General features: G+C 40.4%; 1 protein-coding gene across 3 annotated transcripts in view; it reads left to right on the plus strand.

The window, feature by feature from the left end:
* The window catches only part of CREBBP (CREB binding lysine acetyltransferase), a 178,688-nt gene that overhangs the window by 55,320 nt on the left and 104,181 nt on the right, over positions 1 to 19,187 (plus strand). For all 3 annotated transcript variants that reach the window (XM_075899108.1, XM_006130608.3, XM_075899107.1), the window contains one exon: positions 4,184 to 4,896. In XM_075899108.1, coding sequence (XP_075755223.1) covers positions 4,450 to 4,896 — 447 coding nt within the window. In that variant the 5' untranslated portion in view covers positions 4,184 to 4,449. The remainder of the gene's footprint in view (positions 1 to 4,183; positions 4,897 to 19,187) is intronic.

A 19,187-nucleotide genomic window follows, 5' to 3' on the forward strand; every position in this document is an offset into this window, starting at 1 on the left:
TCCCGGAAGGCAAAGAGAACAAGTCACTCCTCTGAGTGCATGTGCAAACTCGTGTTCTTTTGCATTTTATTACAACTGTTTTAAAATGGATATTGTATGTTGATGTGTGTTAGTGTACACAGCGTTGATTGAAATATAAAAATAGGAAACTGAGTCATTATCTTAGTGGTTTTTGAATATTGAATGTTTACAGATGCACTGTGTTAAGCTTTATGCTTGTTTTCTTACGTGCTTGATTTTCATTGTTAAAGATATGAATATTCCATTGTTTAGAATAGATGTGTCTAATTTTGTAGGACAACAGGAATGGATAATATCTTTTTAGGTGTTCAGAGGATGTCTTCTTTGCATTATCTTTTGTATTATATTTATAAAAATTCTTCCAGGCTTTATGGTTTGTAAATACTTGGCTCTCCTGTCTCCTGAGAGCATGCCCAGTGAAGATAAAGCTTAGGGTTCTTACGTTATTTTTGGTTTCAGAGCTTTACAAATAATAATTTATCCTTATTTTTTGTGAATGGAGAAACTGTGGATATCTGCACTGCAGGGACTGTGCTAGATAGCTCTGCTTTGTAGACCTGGAGTGTAAATAATACAGCCTGTGCTGGCAAAACATTTTTTTTCTGTCTTGTGTAAGAACACCACTTCTCCAACTGAAGTTAGCTGGGTTGATAGAAACCATTTTCTGTGAGCATTGCTATATCTCTAGTGGGAGATGTCAGCATAACTATGTTGGTCAGTGATATCACTTTTTCACTGTCTTGACTGACATAGTTATGTAGTTTTTTTTAGTATAGAGAAGGCCTGAGTTAGAGAAATTACTAGCTAAAGCTTCCAAATTTGGGTGCCTACAGACACATTAGGCCCATATATAAGCACCTAAATAAGTGGGAATTGCAGATGCTCAGCACTATTGAAAATAAGGTAATTTATTTAATTGTGTAAGTATAGATTTAGGTGTTTAGCTTATTGGCACCTAATTTGAAAATGTTGGCTTTATTGGCTTGCTTGATGGCAGTGACTGTTCTGCTTTTCAAATCAGTGAAAGTAAAAGCCAAAATGCATCTTATTCCCATTCTCCTTCTGTTTTCATCTCCTTTTTATTTCTCTCTTTAATCCTCAAGTGTGTACCATCAGCAATTTTATGATCAGGGCTTAAAAAAACACCCCTATCTAACACTTGAGAAGTTTTTGTGGGCAAGTGCCATTATCTTCTTCACCATCTAAATTTTCATAAGGGGGGAAGCTTGTAATCCTTAGGGTTGTGATGGTAAGCTTCAAACATGGGCCAGGTGTAAACTGATGTGTTATTGTCTTTCTACATTTGCAGACAGATGGCTTCATTAGAATTAGAAAAAGTGCAAAGAATAGCACCAAAAATGATTATGGGTATGGAGCAACTTCCATATGAGGAGAGATTAAAAAGATTTACTATTCAGCTTAGAAATGAGGCTATTAGGAGGGGAGTTACAATAGAACGCTAAAAATCATGAATGGTATGGAAACAGTGATTGAGGAAGTGTTATTTTCATTGTCACATTAATCAGGAGTCACCCAATGAAATTAACAGGCAGCAAGTTTAAAAAAACGAAAGGAAATGCTTCACACAATACAGTCAACCTATGCAACCCATGTTAGGTAATTTTATGATTCCCCAAAATATAATAGGATTCAAAAAGAATTGGGTAAGTTGATGGAGGATAGGTCCACCAGTGGCAGTTAGCCAAGATGGTCAGACATGCAATCTCATTCTCTTGGTGTCCCTAAACCTCTGAGTGACAGGAGATGCATCATTTGCTAATAGCTCTGGTCTGTTCATTTCTTCCAAAGTGCTGGTGGAGGATAGGACGCTGGGGTGTATAGACCATTGGTCTAACCCTGCATGACCATTATTACATTGATAGCTGTTCAGAGTGTCAGCAAAATCAAGTTGACTAGAGTCTTATCAATTTTGCTATTGTGAATGAGGTTCTGAATAGCAGCAGTGAAAACAATCAGCAATTTAGCTTAGCTGCTTGGGAATTGAAGTAGCATTGAAGGTAAGCGCTATAATTATTGTCCCCTTCTAGCATCCCATGGAACAGCCTCTGTGCATATGGGTAGCTCAGGCCCCCCGTGGACAGGGGCGGCAGGCGGGAGCCGGTCTTTGTGAAAAGCCAGTTTTTAAAAACCACTGTTCTAAAATATGAAGTATGTACCTCTCTCTTGAGGACAAACTGCTGACCTCATAGATACATATGACCTGTGCTAAAATGTTTCATTTAATTAAAACCTGACTGTTAACATTCACAACTAATAGTATGGGGAAGAGGCCATTTTTTTGTAGAAGAGTGTGCAGACTGGCAGGTGACAATCTAGGTAAGGAGAGCTGAGTTAAGGTTGTAGTGTGTAGTAGTGGTAAAGACAGTGAGGGAATAGAGGGTGCATATTAATCATTTTTTGTCTTTTTCCACTTTTTGGCTTATGTCAGTTGTATAACAATCTTTAATTATTGCATAATGAACTCTTTTGTGTGTAAATATGCTTATTGGCTTAGATGTGTTTTTATGGAGCTAGTATTATAAAGTGTATACACATCAAAAGTTATTTTAACGGTGTATAGGCATTTCAATAATAAGTCGATATACTTTTGTCATTTCAAAAGGTATTTCCCTATAATTGTATGTACCTTTTGGCTCTTAGTAATGTTGGACAGATATGAAGTAAATGGTTCATTAAGTCAGAATGCTCTAATCAGTACATTAATTATGTTGGTTTAGTAATTTAAAAAAACCCTGTAGTTTAGTATTAAAAATGAAATGGCTGAACAACGAAAGCCCTTTTCCAATTGTGAAATGACTCTTAAAGCAAGGTGGAAAAGGTTTAGTTTGACTTTAGAGAGAGGTGTCATCCCCATTTATCATTACTTTCTGTAACATGGGCACTATCAGGAGGAATGTTCTTATGGTCATTTAAATAGAAACCTGATTTAGAGGGTATTTTTGAAGGTATTACCATGTTAACTCTGAAAATACTCTTGTGAAGAAAATAATGTAGTTCTTCTGTATAATGTTTTGGCATGATTTATCCTTCACACACAGTTATTTGATACAGAAAAATGTTCTTGTGGACATTTTGAAAAGGCCCTAATTTAGCTTTGTTAGGATATAGTGTTCATGAATTTGAGCTCTTAATCAGAGAACCCTCTTGTAGGACAGTGCTGTGCTTAGAACTTTTGATATGGAACAGCTTTTCTATTCTGCTATACTGTACTGGCCTCATTGTAGAAGTGACACTATGGCTGCGTCTAGACTGGCATGATTTTCCGCAAATGCTTTTAACGGAAAAGTTTTTCGGTTAAAAGCATTTGTGGAAAAGAGCGTCTAGGTTGGCACGGATGCTTTTGCGCAAGAAAGCCCCGATCGCCATTTTTGCCATCAGGGCCTTTTTGTGCAAAACAGTTTTTACCTGTCTACACTGGCCCTTTTACGCAAAAGCATTTGCGCAAGAGGGCTTTTTCCCGAGTGGGAGCATCATAGTATTTGCGCAAGAACACTGACAATCTTACATTAGATCATCAGTGTTCTTGCGCAAATTCAAGTGGCCAGTGTAGACAGCTGGCAAGTTTTTCCGCAAAAGCAATTGCTTTTGCGGAAAAACTTGGCAATCTAGACGCAGTCATGATGTTGATTTGGGGGCTGGGGTGCAAACAGGTGTATTAGGAAGTGTTTTCCTTACTAAGGAGACTTGAATAAGGAGAAGACTTTTAGAGGATGAGCAATTTCCTGAATTTGTAATTGTTTGAGGAAGCTAACCTTGTTAAACCTATTTTTTTCACGTGATGCTGTAATGAAGTCATAACTGATATTTAAAAAACACCCCAAAACTTAAAACAAATGTGTACGTTTAGTGGGGAGTACTTTCACTGAATCTGCCTTACAGAGTTTGTCACTTAGCATACATTTCAGGACAGATGCACTTCCAATATTTTCTGGTGCATCTGCAGTCCCTCTTTCCCTATGGAGATACTGGTGGACATTAATGTATAATATTCTAGTAAAACAATGCATATACTCTTGGATTTGTGTTAACAAATAATGTGTCTTATCTAGTTAAAATACAGTATTATGGACAAATAGACTGTAAGTCACTTGGCCTGTTCAGTGAATTTGGTGTCTTACATCAATTTCTGTTTAACTTATAGATTTTGGATCTCTGTTTGACCTGGAAAATGATCTTCCTGATGAGCTGATCCCCAATGGAGAGTTAAGCCTCTTAAACAGCAGTGGGAATCTTGTTCCAGATGCAGCTTCCAAACACAAACAACTTTCTGAACTTCTGAGGGGAGGCAGTAGCTCTTCTTTAAATCCTGGAATTGGAAATGTGAACTCCAATAGCCCTGTCCAGCAAGGAGTTGGTAGTCAAGTCCAAGGGCAGCCGAACAGTGCAAATATCAGTAATCTGGGTGCTATGGGTAAGAGCCCTTTGAACCAGGGAGACTCTTCTGCTTCAGGCCTGGCAAAGCAGGCAGCCAGCACCTCCGGACCTACCACCCCTGCATCGCAAGCACTGAACTCTCAAGCACAAAAACAAGTGGGGATGGTGACAAGCAGCCCTGCAACATCACAGACTGGACCTGGGATATGTATGAATGCTAATTTCAGTCAGACCCACCAGGGCCTTCTCAACAGTAACTCTGGACACAATTTAATGAATCAGCCTCAGCAAGGACAAGGACAGGTAATGAATGGATCTCTTGGGGCAGCTGGAAGAGGAAGGGGAGCAGGAATGCAATATTCGGCTCCTTCCATGCAAGGGAACGCTGGCAGTGTGCTGGCAGAGACTTTAACCCAAGTATCACCACAGATGGCTGGTCACACAGGCCTGAATGCAGCACAGACAGGAGCAATGACAAAAGTATGTACATATAACTTTATATATTTTCTTTGTCTAGACGCATGGGTCCGTTTCCCCCCCCCCCCCCGGGGCATCTGAGAAACTGATTTTAGTGACTGATAGGAATTCAGATGCCTTGAAAGTATTTGTTTTTTCAGTTTTTGTTAGATATCTCTAGTTTGTGTAAGATGCTAGACTTTTTATAGGGATGAGTGTAATTTAACTGTTCTAAAGAGCCCAGACAGATCCTATTTCTAAGCAGAAGAGGAAACTTTGGTCCTGTATAATTCATTTATTTATAATGTAAACTTTTAAAGGTTTCATGCTTAAAGTAACATAGGTACTTTTTTAAAAAGTTGGCTTTTGAAGTTTCCATCTAAAATTAGTCTAAGACTATAAATTCTATATATCAAGTCTTTTTAAACATAAAAATGTTTCACTGTTTAAAAAAGATTCTGATTCGCTGATAGCTTATTGTGTAGTAAGAAAAATAAGAGGGGAAACTATGCTTCGTAAAGTTTGCAATTATCACTTGTGCTGGCACTTGTCCTAAAAATGAGACCGTAAAAGCAGTGCTTTTCATTGTAGAATCATAAATGAATGTTTGTTTAGAATCTTTTTGAGGAAGGCTAAATCTAGGACAAAATGTTTCTAGAAAGTTATTGGAAGAGAAGAATTTAGTGGTCCAAAAAAGAAAGCGGCTTGCTGACCATTTCTATATGCCTTATTCTAGCAACCAGAAAAAGTGCTGATAAAAAGTGGTTGACTGACAGGCTTGAAGATAGCTATTTACAGAAGCATTACAGAACAGGCTGAGGCAATGCAGGCTTCTCCAAACTGCCATGCCAAGAGCTCCCATTGGAGTCTTTGGCTTCTTTACTTAAAGATACCCAGTTAGCAGAATTGTAGTGACAGTTTTTGTGAGGGCTATGTGACTGTCAGAGACGAGTGGCAAGTCATCCATTCAGGGCTTCCTCTTCTCACCCCCTCTTCATCTGAAGAACAGAGTTAGAGGTTTTGTATTTATTGAATTCATTGATCTGATCAATCACAAATCTCCTGCTGGTGGTGGGAGGAAAAGTCATGTTTCACAGGTTAATCAAAACTGCCATTGTGAGAGCCTCCTTTCATCCTAACATCTCAAGACTCCATTTTTGCTGTAGGTATAGCTGGGGATATTGTGAAAATGTAAAAGTCGTGCTAGTACTGGAGACTGAAATCTTATTTAGCCACTGAACACTAAAAAAGACATGGGTTCAATTTCCTTTCCCATTCAGTTCTTTATACTTTTGATGAAATTGCAAATAAGATTGCATTGAGAAGTTTGGTGATATGGATACATACCCCTTCGGTACTGTTCTGAAGACAGAGTTCATTTTATATAGGCCAGTAGGCTAAACCTGACAGGGGAAGACTTATGTCTGTTCGAAATCTAGTCTACCAGCCACTTCACTCATTCAACACCTGGAAGTGCAGAGCTTTTCAGTAAGGAATTTTCCTGGATCCTGCCTGAGGGTTGGGGACCATTTTAGTGTCACTCTTGGCTGCAGTGTGCCAAATGTGCTGGTTTGTTACTGACAGAAGTTGGGGCACACATTCTTCCCTTCCCCATTGAGGGATGATTTGTTCGACTCCTATATATGCTAATTCCATCCTGTGCAGAGACAGAGTAGGAAGGTGGAGATCAAAGACAAGGATACGCCACACTCCGGATCCTCAGAGGAAGGTGATTGAGGTGCGGATGGAAAAAGTGGCTAATTCCAAAGCAGACTGAAGCATTTCCTCCAAAAAGGCAATTAATTAGTGACAGAAATAATTATGAAAAGTAATCCCGTTTAAAAAAAAAAAACGAAAAGGGACACGTGGCTCTTAATTTTCAAATTGACCCAGACGTTGTCATTGTAAGGCTTCCTCACGGCATGGCTTTGTTCGGTTTTTAAAAAGACAATACAAGTCCTTTTCTAAGGGATTTTCTTTTAAGGAAGGTAAGCTTGGAAGCCTAAACAGATTGGCACTATGATGTAAAGCTGAGCATGCTTATTGTTAGGGCTCCATTTCTGTCACAGATTCTGTGACTTTCTGCAGCCTCTGTGACTTTCGCAGGGGCCAGTGTGGCTGACGGAGCTGCTCCATCAGCTGACTCTGGGGCCAGCTTTTCATGTGGCCCCTGAGACCACCACAGCACCCACTACTGGAGCAGCCCTGGGGACAGCCACAACAGCTGCTGCTGTGGTGGTGCCCAGCAGCTGGTCCCAGGCCAGTCCTACCTGCCAGCACTCGTTCACCCCCTGCAGCACCTCCCACCTGATTTAATTGCAAGTAATTTTTAATATAGGTCATGGACAGGTCACACGCCATGAATGTTTGTTTGTGTATGACTTTTACTAAAAATGCCCGTGGCTAATTCGTAGCATCATTGTCAGTCTCTGGACCTAAGCATTGAGATGTGATTTGTGTAGAGATTAACTGCTACAGTGACAAGGATGGAAAGCCCTTTGGACACTTGGGATTTTCACATCATGCAGGATGGAAATCTTACTCTGGTCACCTCTGTCCCCTTCCCAAATCCCATTTCCCAACCCTCTTCTGGAACTCATTTCACAAGGCTGTGTTAATATCTCTTTATAATCAGAGAGCAATAGCAGAATTGATTCAAGACAGAGGGAAAGGGTTTTTTCCAGCTACTACTTCCTGATTCTCCAAAAGGGAGATTGTTTGGCCCCCCCCAGGTATAAGAAAGCTGAACATATCAAGAAAATCAAGTTCAAAGTGGTTAAACTTGCATCTGTTATCCTTTCTCTAGTGATGATTGATATGCTGCCTTCAGTCTTAAGGACATATACTTTTATGTGGCCATCCATCCTGGTCACAGAAAGTATTTTTGATTCACAGTAGGGGATATGCACTAGCAGTACATGGTACTGCTCTAGGTTGAAAGAATAATGGGGAACTGTGTACAGCCCAGCGTGTATGTGGTGGCATTTCTGACTTTTTTCAAGTTGTTGCAATCTTGCAAATGTTGTTCCTCCTTTTTATAATAATGACCCATTCACAAGGGCTCATTGCACTTTATCAGACTTCTTGAGTAACATACTGTTGTGGACATTTGCAAGGCAGCAGCAGTATGGCCATTGGTACAGCCCTTCTCCAAACCCGGTCATCACTCAAGCTTTCCAGGGCAGTGCCAGTTTTGGCAAATCAATGCTATAGTTTTGCTTTGTGTAATCCAAAGTTTTGCCACCTGTAAGGTAACAGCTGATGAGTCACCCTTGCTGGAATGCGTATGTGCACAATCATGTGAAAGATTGAAAATAGTTTCTTCCCTGTTCCGTAGCTGCTACTGTTCTTGATTGCTGGGCATACGTACATTATAAATGGTCCCACGCATCCCCCTAGTTCAGGTATTAGATGGCTCTGAAAAGAAAGAGAAAGAAAGGCAGCAACCATGCCCTTGAATGTCTCAGCTCACTGTAGGAGGGCATGGGTGTGTGTGTCTCCTAATGCGACTGCTGGCAAAAGTTTTGGGGGTGAATAAACCTACAATAGAATGTATACATGCACAACACATCTCGAAGAGCAATTACCGTAAATAGCTGTTTTCTTGTATCTTAGCTTTACCTTCGTAAAGAGTACCTGCCGTCATTACCATTTAGTTTTGAGGGCCTTCCAGGATTACTCTGGCCACCTCTCCTTCCACTTTTCTTCTCATTGGTGTCAGGTAGTGATGTAAAATCCTTTTTAATTGGTTAACTGGTTAAACTTTGTTTAACTCGTTCACCAATTAAATGGAAGTGGTAACTGTCACTTTAACCTTTTACCTTTCTAGTGTCAGTCACTGTAGTTCATCCCAAATTGTTGGGACTATTTTAATTTTGTGTTTTTCCTGTGGCTTTTCCCTCAGTGATGGGGAAACAGACATTTAAGAAAGATAGAAAGTGTCTCTATACGCTGTTTTGAAGATGAATCTTGTTTTAAAGGGAAGTGGGAGTTGGATTGAGCTACATCATTGTACACTTGGGATCACACATGTCATATCCATCCAGATTAATGTGTCCTGGATTCTCCTAAGGTCTTGGAGGCTAAAGCTTGCTTTTGAGTAGGGACTAGAATGGCATATGGTGAGTGATCTGACAACAGACTTCCACTTGAGAAAGTAACTTTTTTTTTCAGGCTCTTCTTGCTCCTTGGCTATTCAGTCCAAGGAAGATACAGACAAGTTAAAAGGATATTGGAGAAGAGTAACAAAAATGCCTAGACAGATGCAAAGGGGTTTACTTACGTGGGGCAAGTATAAGTAAGTTGTGCAGTGCATGGCTAACAGTTTAACACCTATCCGTCAACATACTGGAAATGTGTCTGCACCAAAAGGACGTTTTTAGATATAACTAGAGCAGTGGTCTCCAACCTTTTTACACCCAAGATCACTTTTTAAGTCTCAGAACAGGCAAAGATCTACTGCCCTGCCCCTTCCTTGAAGCCCCGCCTACATTACATGAGGAAATCTAATGTAAATGCACTGTGCAGGCGCGCAGTTCAGAGAGGGCTCAAGAGCTACTCTTGGAGCCCCTGAGATCTACCGGTAGATCACGATCTACCGGTTGGCGACCACGGAACTAGAACTATTGTGTTGAACATCATGAAAAATTTGTTCATACTGAGAACTGCTAGGTGGGGGGAGACAGGGCTGCGGCTGGAACATGTTATCACTTGGACCGCATTAAAACAAGACCAAACAAGGCACTACAAGTTGTACCTGCCTCCCTTAACTGGGACACTCTGGTCCGGCAACATCTATGGTCTGGCAGGACCACGGATGTTCCTGGACCAGAGAGCCCAGCTTTTATAGGGAGGATGAGCTGTGAGGCAGGAATGGCTGGCAATTCAGCTGCTGCCGCCAAGATCCCCAGCTGGGGCTGCAGTGGCCACTGCCCCCAAAATCCACAGCTGGGGCTGGAGCTCCGTGGCTGCCACTGCTGGTCTCTGAACTCTGCAGCTGGGGCCGGAGCTGTGTGTCTGCTGCTGCCGGCCCCTTGCTACTGTCTAGCTGCAGGGTCTGGTACTCCCTGCTGATTCTCTGTGCCCTCCCTTCCCCAACATGGGGCTCCTGGCTGAGTTGCTGACCCTCTCTGCTGCTGGGACCTCCTCTGGTCCGGCAAATCCCCTTGTATAGGACAGGTCAGGTCCTGAGGGTGCTGGATGAGAGAGGTCCAACCTGTAAAATGTAATGCAAGGAACGATCTTGTCCTAGTTGTCATGATATGACTTAGGGTAACTAGTGGTGCTCTTTGAGTAGTATCCATAGGGGTGCTCTGCTGTAGGTGTATCTGCACTTCTAATCAGAAAATTTAGGTATGTGTCCATTCAGACTATACATGCGTTCTCCCTTGCGTTCTGCCTCAAGGCTATTTAGATTATGTGGGCGAACTGCCCTCAGTTCTTTCTTGACCGTCTTGGGCCACAAATGGAGTGAGCAATAGCCCCTTCGTTCTTGGTGTTAAGTGGTTAGCAGAAGCAGTAATTGTTCTTTTTGTTTTTTAAAATTTTTCACATTTCCTGACCATTGTACAGAGGGACGGGACCCACCTCCACTATCAGGGGCATTTAGTAGTTGAGTGCCCACCAAGTTTCCATGATGCCTATTATATCAATATCCTCCTTTAAAATGAGGCACTCTTAGTCATGATGTATCCAGGTGGATAAAAATCAGTGTTATATTTAAATTTTAAAATGATGTAATTTAAATGAAATACAGTTGTTGGGGAAAAAAAACCTGTTGAAAATTAAATTTCAAATCTAGAGCCTGTATTAAGACTTAAACTTGGTATACTTTTTATTAAAATCATGTATATAAATTTTGTTGCATCAGTGAGCCCGCTTAATATTTTAATGAGTTAAAAAAAGCTGAATTTTAACTATATGGAAAAGAAACGAGAAAAGATCTCTTTAGCTTGAAGTCATCTCAGACTTCATAAATGTCACAATGTCATATACTGCCTTAAGTATATATTATTTTGGTCTTTATGGTGGGGGGAAGTGGTGTTTGTGCACGTTTTTTTCCAAATGTAAATACTTTCAGTTTCTGTTGTGCATATAAGCTTTTACTGTAGTTTCAGTTTAGCTTACAGGTGCAATGAATACTTTCTGCATTTGGACTAGTTTCGTTCAAAGTTGAGACAGTGATTAGTTGAAAAATCTTCTTTACTCTTCAAATCTGTGATTAAAAATCGGGGCTGCAGGATAGCAACCTATTCTAAGAACACAAAGGACACAGAGCCAGATTTTTCAAAGATATTTAGGCACCAAAATGCCTATGAAAATCTGGCCTGTAATGACCCAACCAGTCCCTCATTTTGCCACTATTTACAGTTAATGCTTGCTTTGCTTAATAAGTCAGTTTGAAATGCAAAGCTTGTTTTCATAATTTTAAAAAACCTTATAGCCAATTAAACGGTTACAATTAACATCCTGATTGGCTATATAAGGTTTTTTAAATTATGAAAACAAGCTTTGCTTATCAGCTAATGGTTTTGGTTAAACTCAGCCAGTTCCTGGGGAGGCAGCTTTGCTGTAGCAGGGCAGCGAAGCCTCCTCCCCAGGAGCCAGGCAAGCAAGAACTGCTGGCTCCACTCCTGGGAGGAGGCTTTGCTGCAGGCTCTACAATGTAAAGCAGAGCCCATAGCATGTGTAACCGCAAAGATTTTAGTGGTTACACTGTTAGCATATTAAATGATTTTAACATCCCTAATATCCAAGATATTTAAGGTAGCTTTATTTAGGTTCTGTGCATAATTAATTCCAAACTTTTTTGTCCATATGAGCTTGACACCGTATCAGAATTTTTAAAAGAATCTTGCCATATTTAATATATTTTTAATATTTTTTTTGAATTCAGAATCTGAATAAACGAGTGGCTGAGCGATAACATTTCTTAAATGTGTACAGATATGCTGCAGCCTCTTGGTTAGCCAAAAGGTACCAAACATGGTGAAAAACATTGGTTTTTAGTTGCAGATCAATGTGTTTCATTGGTTATAGCAGCTGATGAAAGTGAACCTTTAGAAATATAACTTAGTTTTTATGCTAAAGGAGACTAAAATCAATGTTTGAAATCCAGATTTCCTGCTTTCTAACTTAAATCATGTTTATGTTGATCATTGATGTATATCAGTTCACACTGATGCAGAAATTCAGTTTAATTGGATTTTAATATTGTTTTTCTTAAGTGCATATTGTAGTAGGAAAAGAATTTCGAAGCATGGACTGAAGGATGCTGTGAGCGGGAGAGCAACCTTAGAATGTACCAAAATTATGTGTTTAGTGTCAAGCAAAGAGGGAGAAACAGTCCACTCTTTTAAACTGGTGTACAGAGAGGCAGAAATAGAATTCATTTGCTTCCTTTGTAGACTTTTTGGTGAAGAAGATGTAGATGATGATACACTATCAGTATTTGTGTATGAAAATATGTAACATAACTGCATGTAATTGTTCAGCTGGTGATGTTTTGACTTACGTGAATCTTAAACAAACTGGAGCAATGTAAGAATGATTTTTCTGAAGTTCAAGAAGCCTCTGATTTCCTCTTATTTTCTAACATTTTCATTGAAAATGTAATTATGGTGTTTGCCTTTGGTGTCTTTAGTGTACTGTATAGAACTCATTGATGCAGAAATATACTATGTTCCCTGTTTAAGCAGATTTCAAAATTAAATGGTATCTTTCTGAGTGAGAGATTTGAACCTAATGACACTTGCTGATTTCTGCTTACTAGAAGCAGCTTACAGTAATTCTTGTTTCCTAGATCTTCTGTATGTTCCTATCATGGCTAGATACCTTTTCTCAGCTTCATGGAACAGTCTAATTAATAGAGTTCTAGTCTGGCCACAACTCTGCAGCCCTCTGCGGAAAGTAACTGAAGACACGACAGTCTTTAATTTTTATTCATTGGGGTGAAAGTCAAATTGGGACATTTTATCACAGCGGGGAAGTATTTTTGTGTTATATTTACACAGACTTTCAACATAAAACATCAGAATTGATTGGGTGATTTTGTAATAGAGCTAAAACACTTTAAAGTGAAGTTCTACTCTGAAAGGTCAGGTAAGATTTGTAGAGGCAAATGATTTTTTTGTTTTGTTTTTGTTTTTTATTTTGGCTTTTGTGTGGTGGTGTGGTGTGGTGTTTTTGTTTTTTTTTGTTTTTTGCCTGCTACTCTTTTAGGAGCCAGCACTGCTGAGAGACAGTGAGCTGTGCAACAAATTGTTCATTGAATTCCAGTTATGCTTGTGCGTACCTGCTGAAGACAGCAAGAATGTAATCTGAATGTGATAGTTTGCAGAGGTGTGTCTAAGTTTAGTTTGCATAGTATTTATTAGAAGTGATGCATGACAGAGAATAAACCATGCTGATTAAGTCTAGATAGATTTGCTAACTGCCAGCTTTCACAATCGATATTTTTACTTGTAAAGTGAGCACACTTAATTTGGATTTCAGATAGTAAACCAGAAATGACCTTTATTGAGTTTGTTTCAGAGTAGAAATATGCTTTAAATGGTAGTTTACTGGAAACTGTGTTAGTTTAATGTGAATCATTCCCAAGTGAGAACTTTGTCACTAATTGCAAATCAGATTGGATTGTTTTTGTTTACTTGTAAATTTTATTGCAGTATTACAGGAAATATGAATATAAATATGGTGCTTGCTGGCATATTTGTACTTACAGAAGAGCATGTTTAGAAGTTTAACTTATATATTATCTTTTTAAAATTTAAAATACTGACATTAATATTGTAAGTAGCTCTGATTACTTTTTTTAACCTTTTAAATGTTAAACTTTTGAAGTTCTTTAATCCTAAATAGTCCACACTTGTTGTGGAAGTGTAGTTCTGTTTTCTGGCTTACCAGTCAATATTCCTGAATATTTTTCTGCTGCTGTTCTGCCTCAAATTTTTTTTGAAGTGGTATGAATCAGATGTTGAGGAGAAGGAACACATACCAATTTAAATGTTAATGAATAGAAATTAGGAAGTGCCGAAGTAGATGAATGTCAGAAACAAGTAGTTTTGTCATAGTAAGTTTTCTAGTAAAGTATAATCGCTTAAGTTCTCTTATATAGTAGCACTTTTCTGCTAAGACTTTTTAGCATCTTGAAAGATTTCTGCTTGCTTAGATTGTTTTGTTTCTGGTAGTTGGCAATTGTGAACCTATACAAAATTCTGTAATTAGAAACAGAGTTGAAGAGATGTCAAGGCAGCCAACATTATGGTACATAGGTTGAATGCTAGTGACTCCATTCCTTGGAAAGCAAAGATATTTGACCATAGAATAAAGTTTCAGAACCACCATATGTAGTGTTCTAAGCAGAGCTGACTAAGTGGGGTTGTGTGGGGGGTGGAGGGAGGATTAGATTCAACAAAAATGTATCTAAATTTTAAAAATGTTATGTTTATGTATTTTAACGGTCTGTTTCCTTTTCTGAATTTCCAGTGTGACTGTTTTTGAAAATTTAATTTGATTTTTATATTTAAAAAATGACCAGTCCCTAGAATACAAACTAGTGAAATGAAAAATGGGCATAGAAAAAAATACTGTAAGGAACAACCAACAGGCTAAACTTTTCCTTTTAAAGTTTGTCAAATTATTTTTTAAACAAGGAAAAAAAATAGATTTAAAAAGAGAACTTTGCTCTTAAAAAAAATTCTAACCGTCTCTCATCTACAGTAATGTAATTGTTGGATTTTCACTGTATGGCATTAATAAGGTACGGATTAAATGCTGAAACTGTCATGAAATCTTCTCTTTCCTTCCCCTCTCTCAGGGATTCAGCATTGAGGAAATAATCATTCTTATCTGTTGACTTGGTTAGCAAATCTCAGTTCCTTGTCAGATGGTGTAGACCAGTGGTCTTCAACCTTTTTACACCCAAGATCACTTTTTAAATGACAGAACAAGCCAAGATCTACCGCCCCATCCTTCCCCCAAGACCCCACCCCTTCCTTGAAGCCCCACCCTGCCCTCTCTATTCTCCTCCTCTCCATCACCTGTTATTCCCAACCCTTACATTGCTGCATTTTTTTTCAATTCTTCTGTAGGAAGAGGTATTTCTAACATTTGGCCTGTTTAGACTGGACCAAATATTAGAAAAACCCCTTCTTTTGGAAGCCTCCTTATTCCTTGTGGAAAGAGGAATGCAGGGATTACCAAAAGAGCATATTTGCTCTTCCACTAAAAAAAGCAGAAGAACAAACGTATCCCCGGGTGCAGAAGAGTTTTTCTGGGATATCTCCGGAATCCTGAAAAACTCCTGCAATCTAGCTGTACCTTCGCTGGGTTGAGACAGGGTGTGTAGGCTCTGGGGTGGGAATGAGGGATTTGGGTGTAGGAAGGGGTGAGAGGTGCAAGCCCTGGGAGGAAATCTGGATGCAGGAGGAGGTAGAGAAGGGGACGCTGGCTCGGGAAGAGGGCTCCAGGCCGAGCAGTGTTGGGGTCAGATGGAGGGTTGGGGTACTAAGCAAGCCACAGGCTTGTGGATGTGAGGGTGCAGGAATTTGGGTTGGGGGTATGTGAGGTGCTCTGGGCAAGGGGTTCCATTGTATGATAGGCTCAAATCTAGGGTCTGCGGGAAAAGGGCATGCAGGAATGTTATGATGCTGTGGCCAGATGGGGCTTGGCCCCAAATGGGGGTTTGTTGGCCAAGCTTCATTTTTAAATAAAATACTATGTCAAACACAAAAAGTTTCTCCATTGTCTTTATTTGAGAAGGGCGGGGAATCTGTTTTGAATCAGGGGTCACTGACCCACAGAAAAGTCAGTTGGGGCCACAAGTGAGATGCAAAAAAACCCACCTCCAGGCCCCCTCCCCCCAGCTTCAGTAATGTGGCCCCAACTGTGCTGGTGGGAGCAGTGGACATGATACTGGGAAAGGGTGCTAGTGGGTGCTGGGGCAGGGGAGAGGGAACAGAGTGCCGGGAGGGCAGGGGACAGGGTTCTGCAGCAGGAAGCAGGGGACAGGGTGCCAGTGGGGACAAGGTTCTGCAGCAGGAATGGACAGGATGCCAGTGGGGACAGAGTCCCCTGTACCTGCCTCCTCCCAGGACTCCCTCCCTCCCTCACACCCCCCAGCGGTGGAGGGACGCCCTGTCGCATGCCTTCTGCGGGGCTGGCGCGCGCCCCCCATGGAGCAGGGAAGCTTGCGCACACGCCCTCTCCGGGGCCAGCTGCCCCCCTCCCACAGAGAAGGGAAGTCCCAGTGTGCGCCTCCGGGGACTCTCCCGGTAAGCTCCTGGCACGCCACAGACCTGGGGCAAGGAAGCAGCCAGCACATTTCCAGAACTCCCGGAAGTGACACGCAGCTCAGGACTTCCGACCGCCCAGCAGGAAGCCGCCACTACCTCCATTGTCACTGGAGATAGGTAGTGGGGCCCAGAACGCCTTGTGATAGACCAGTTGATCACGATCGACGGGTTGGTGACCATGGGTGTAGACAAACAGTTTTGACTATTGTGAGAAACACATGTTGTCATGTTTTCATGAATTATTTTGAATGAATTTTCTTTTCTTCCCTCCTTTCAGACAAATTGCAGTCCCCCTTTAGAAATAGTTGACGTAAAAAAGATGCAAAAATTCTACACTCTAGCTTACAAAAAACACTCTTATGGCTCTGCACGTACAGTATATTTCATGTTCTGAAGAGCATGAAGTTCTGAAATACTTTGGAATTGTAATAGTTGGACACACAGCAATTTAAATATTCTTTGCACCTTCCCTGTTTATACAGACTTGTCTCGATGGCAAAGTCACATATGCCACCTTTTTGAATAAGTATTATATGTACACTGAAGTTAAGGTAAAGTTAGATGCTCAGCAGCCATCACTGTGGTGATTCCATTTTGGAATGTTTTGCTTAGATGTTTGAAGTCACTACTGAATAATAACCACATACTGTACTGCAAAATGGCTTCAGTAGCTCCCTTTTGATAGCGTAAATCACAAGGATAAAATACATGAGAGCTGAGGAAAAAATGTTCTTGATTAAGAGCATCTGGCGATGGAACAAACTTTTAGAAGTGATTAGGTGAATCTGGAGTCTGGTCATCTTTTGAAAATACTGGAAATCCTCCTTGGGAAAAGTATTTCCTCTGTAACAAGAATGACATTTGCAGTAGTAACTCCTGTTCCACCTGCCCATTCCTCTCCCCAACAAATCAGCCAAACAAATACAAGCTCTGTCTTCCATAAGTGAGGCTTTTATGCTCTTTGACAAGACAAGGGATTTCACTATTGCTTGCTGTGACGGGTTCACCTTGGGGTACCTCTGACTCATCAGCCTGGGCTTCCTCTCATACTGTCCTGCAGTGACAAGCTGCAAAGCCCTCTAGCCTGCACTTGCACCAGCACTCACCCAGGGAAGGATACACCCAGCTGCAGTTATAGGCAGGCTGTCTAACCATCAATTTCCCAGCCTAGGATCCCAGAACAGTACCATTCTGCCCATGTCAAATCAGGCCAGTCTGTTGGTTTAATACCGTCTTCTTCACACCAAGGGACAGGTGAACAATGCACACCTGTAATAGCCAAGCAGAGACTTTCCCCAAGAACTCCAGTCCAAGCTCATTGGTTCTGAATAAAACATAAACAAGTTTAGTAACAACAAAACATAGATTTTAAGTGATTATAAAGGATAGCAAACCAATCAAACCGGATTACCTAGCAAATAAGCAAAACCCGCAAAGTAAGTTTAATATACTAGATTATTGGGATATGAAATAGCAGATTTTAACTGATACAGGCAGACTTGTAGAATCTTAAGGCACAAACTTCATTAGCTTTACAGCTTGAGTTTCTCAGATTTTCATATGCAAGCTAGAAATCCCTTTAGCCTGTGTCCAGCACTTTCCCAGTTCAGTCTTTTGTTCCAAAGATGTTGGTAGGAATCTGCGTGACTGTGTGGCGGGGGGTTGCGAAGAACCTCAGATGATGTCACTCCCTGCTTTGTATAGCTTCAGACCAGACCAGTTTGTGGAAAAATACTGACATTCCAAGATGGCCTGGTCATATGTCCTTGTATTGTCATAGCAGCTATTACTTACAGGCTGTCTGTAGTGGTCTCAGCTCACTAGATAGTAAATAAGCTTCTCCTAAGGCCTGTTTTTTTTTCCAAATGGCCCATTAGCCTGAGTAGATCCTTCCACTTCCATTATCTATACTGAAAGCATGTTGTCTAGTGGGCATTACCCAGGTGTAACTACATTTGGAGTATAAACGTCTGAGGGGTCTCCGGGTTAGTCTGTAACCTTTTAAAAAAAAAAAAAAGTGTAATCCTGTAGAACCTTAGAGACTAACAAAAATATATATAGTGTCATGAGCTTTTGTGGGCAACACCCACTTCCTCACATGTTGCCCACAAAAGCTCATGACTGTCTATATTTTTCTTAGTCTCTAAGGTGCTACAGGACTACTTGTACTTTTTTTAAAACATTTGAAGTACAGATACATAGTGTATATCATTCAAAATACAAAAATTCTACATGTATACTAATAGGATAATCAGATTGAGCAAATCATAACCTCTTCAGTGACCTCTCTCATGATTTATTCTTGTATAAGATGCATCCTAATTGTGCTATAACCATGTAATAATATCAGGATGAAGAATATGGTGTGTAGCGTGTCAGTGCTCTTTAAAGGAGGGAGAGGGAGGAAGAGAGGAGACAGACAACGGATTTCACTGTTGCTATTGATTTTTACATGGCACTTGCTCAGGTGCTATGGTGTTGGAAAGCAGTATAAAACCCTAAAGTTCTGTCTGTGTAGTGCTTATAGTTTATCTTTCTCCATGAGACAATAGGTCATAACAGTTTCCTCTCTGTGGTCATCTGGGTCCTCAGTTAAAATATTTTTGTGTGATGTAACTGTAAGCTGCTATGGGTAATCCTCTGCATGTGTAACTTATTTGGTCTTACAGTTCTTTGCATGTCCAGTGTTCATTTTAAACGAGACCATCCGTGTAGCAGCTTTTGAAAAGCCACAGAGTGGGTCTTTTGTCAGCTTCGATTGCTATATCTTCATTATTGATTTTATACTATTTGTATAAAAATTGAACATTTAACGTAGTATTTTTAAAGACTCTTATTAGGTGGAGCTGCTATGACAGCAGGGTACTGGTTTTGTGTGATGGTGTCTGGTGTAATCTTTGTATAGACTTCTCCATTATTTCTACTGCTCTGGATTGAAATAATTTTGGGGGCTGTTGATATTTGGAAACATAATTTCCCCCCTATAGCATACTTGCTGAACCTGTTATGGCTTCTCTAGTG

This window comes from Pelodiscus sinensis, chromosome 16, assembly GCF_049634645.1.
Source record: "Pelodiscus sinensis isolate JC-2024 chromosome 16, ASM4963464v1, whole genome shotgun sequence".
NCBI lineage: Eukaryota > Metazoa > Chordata > Testudines > Trionychidae > Pelodiscus > Pelodiscus sinensis.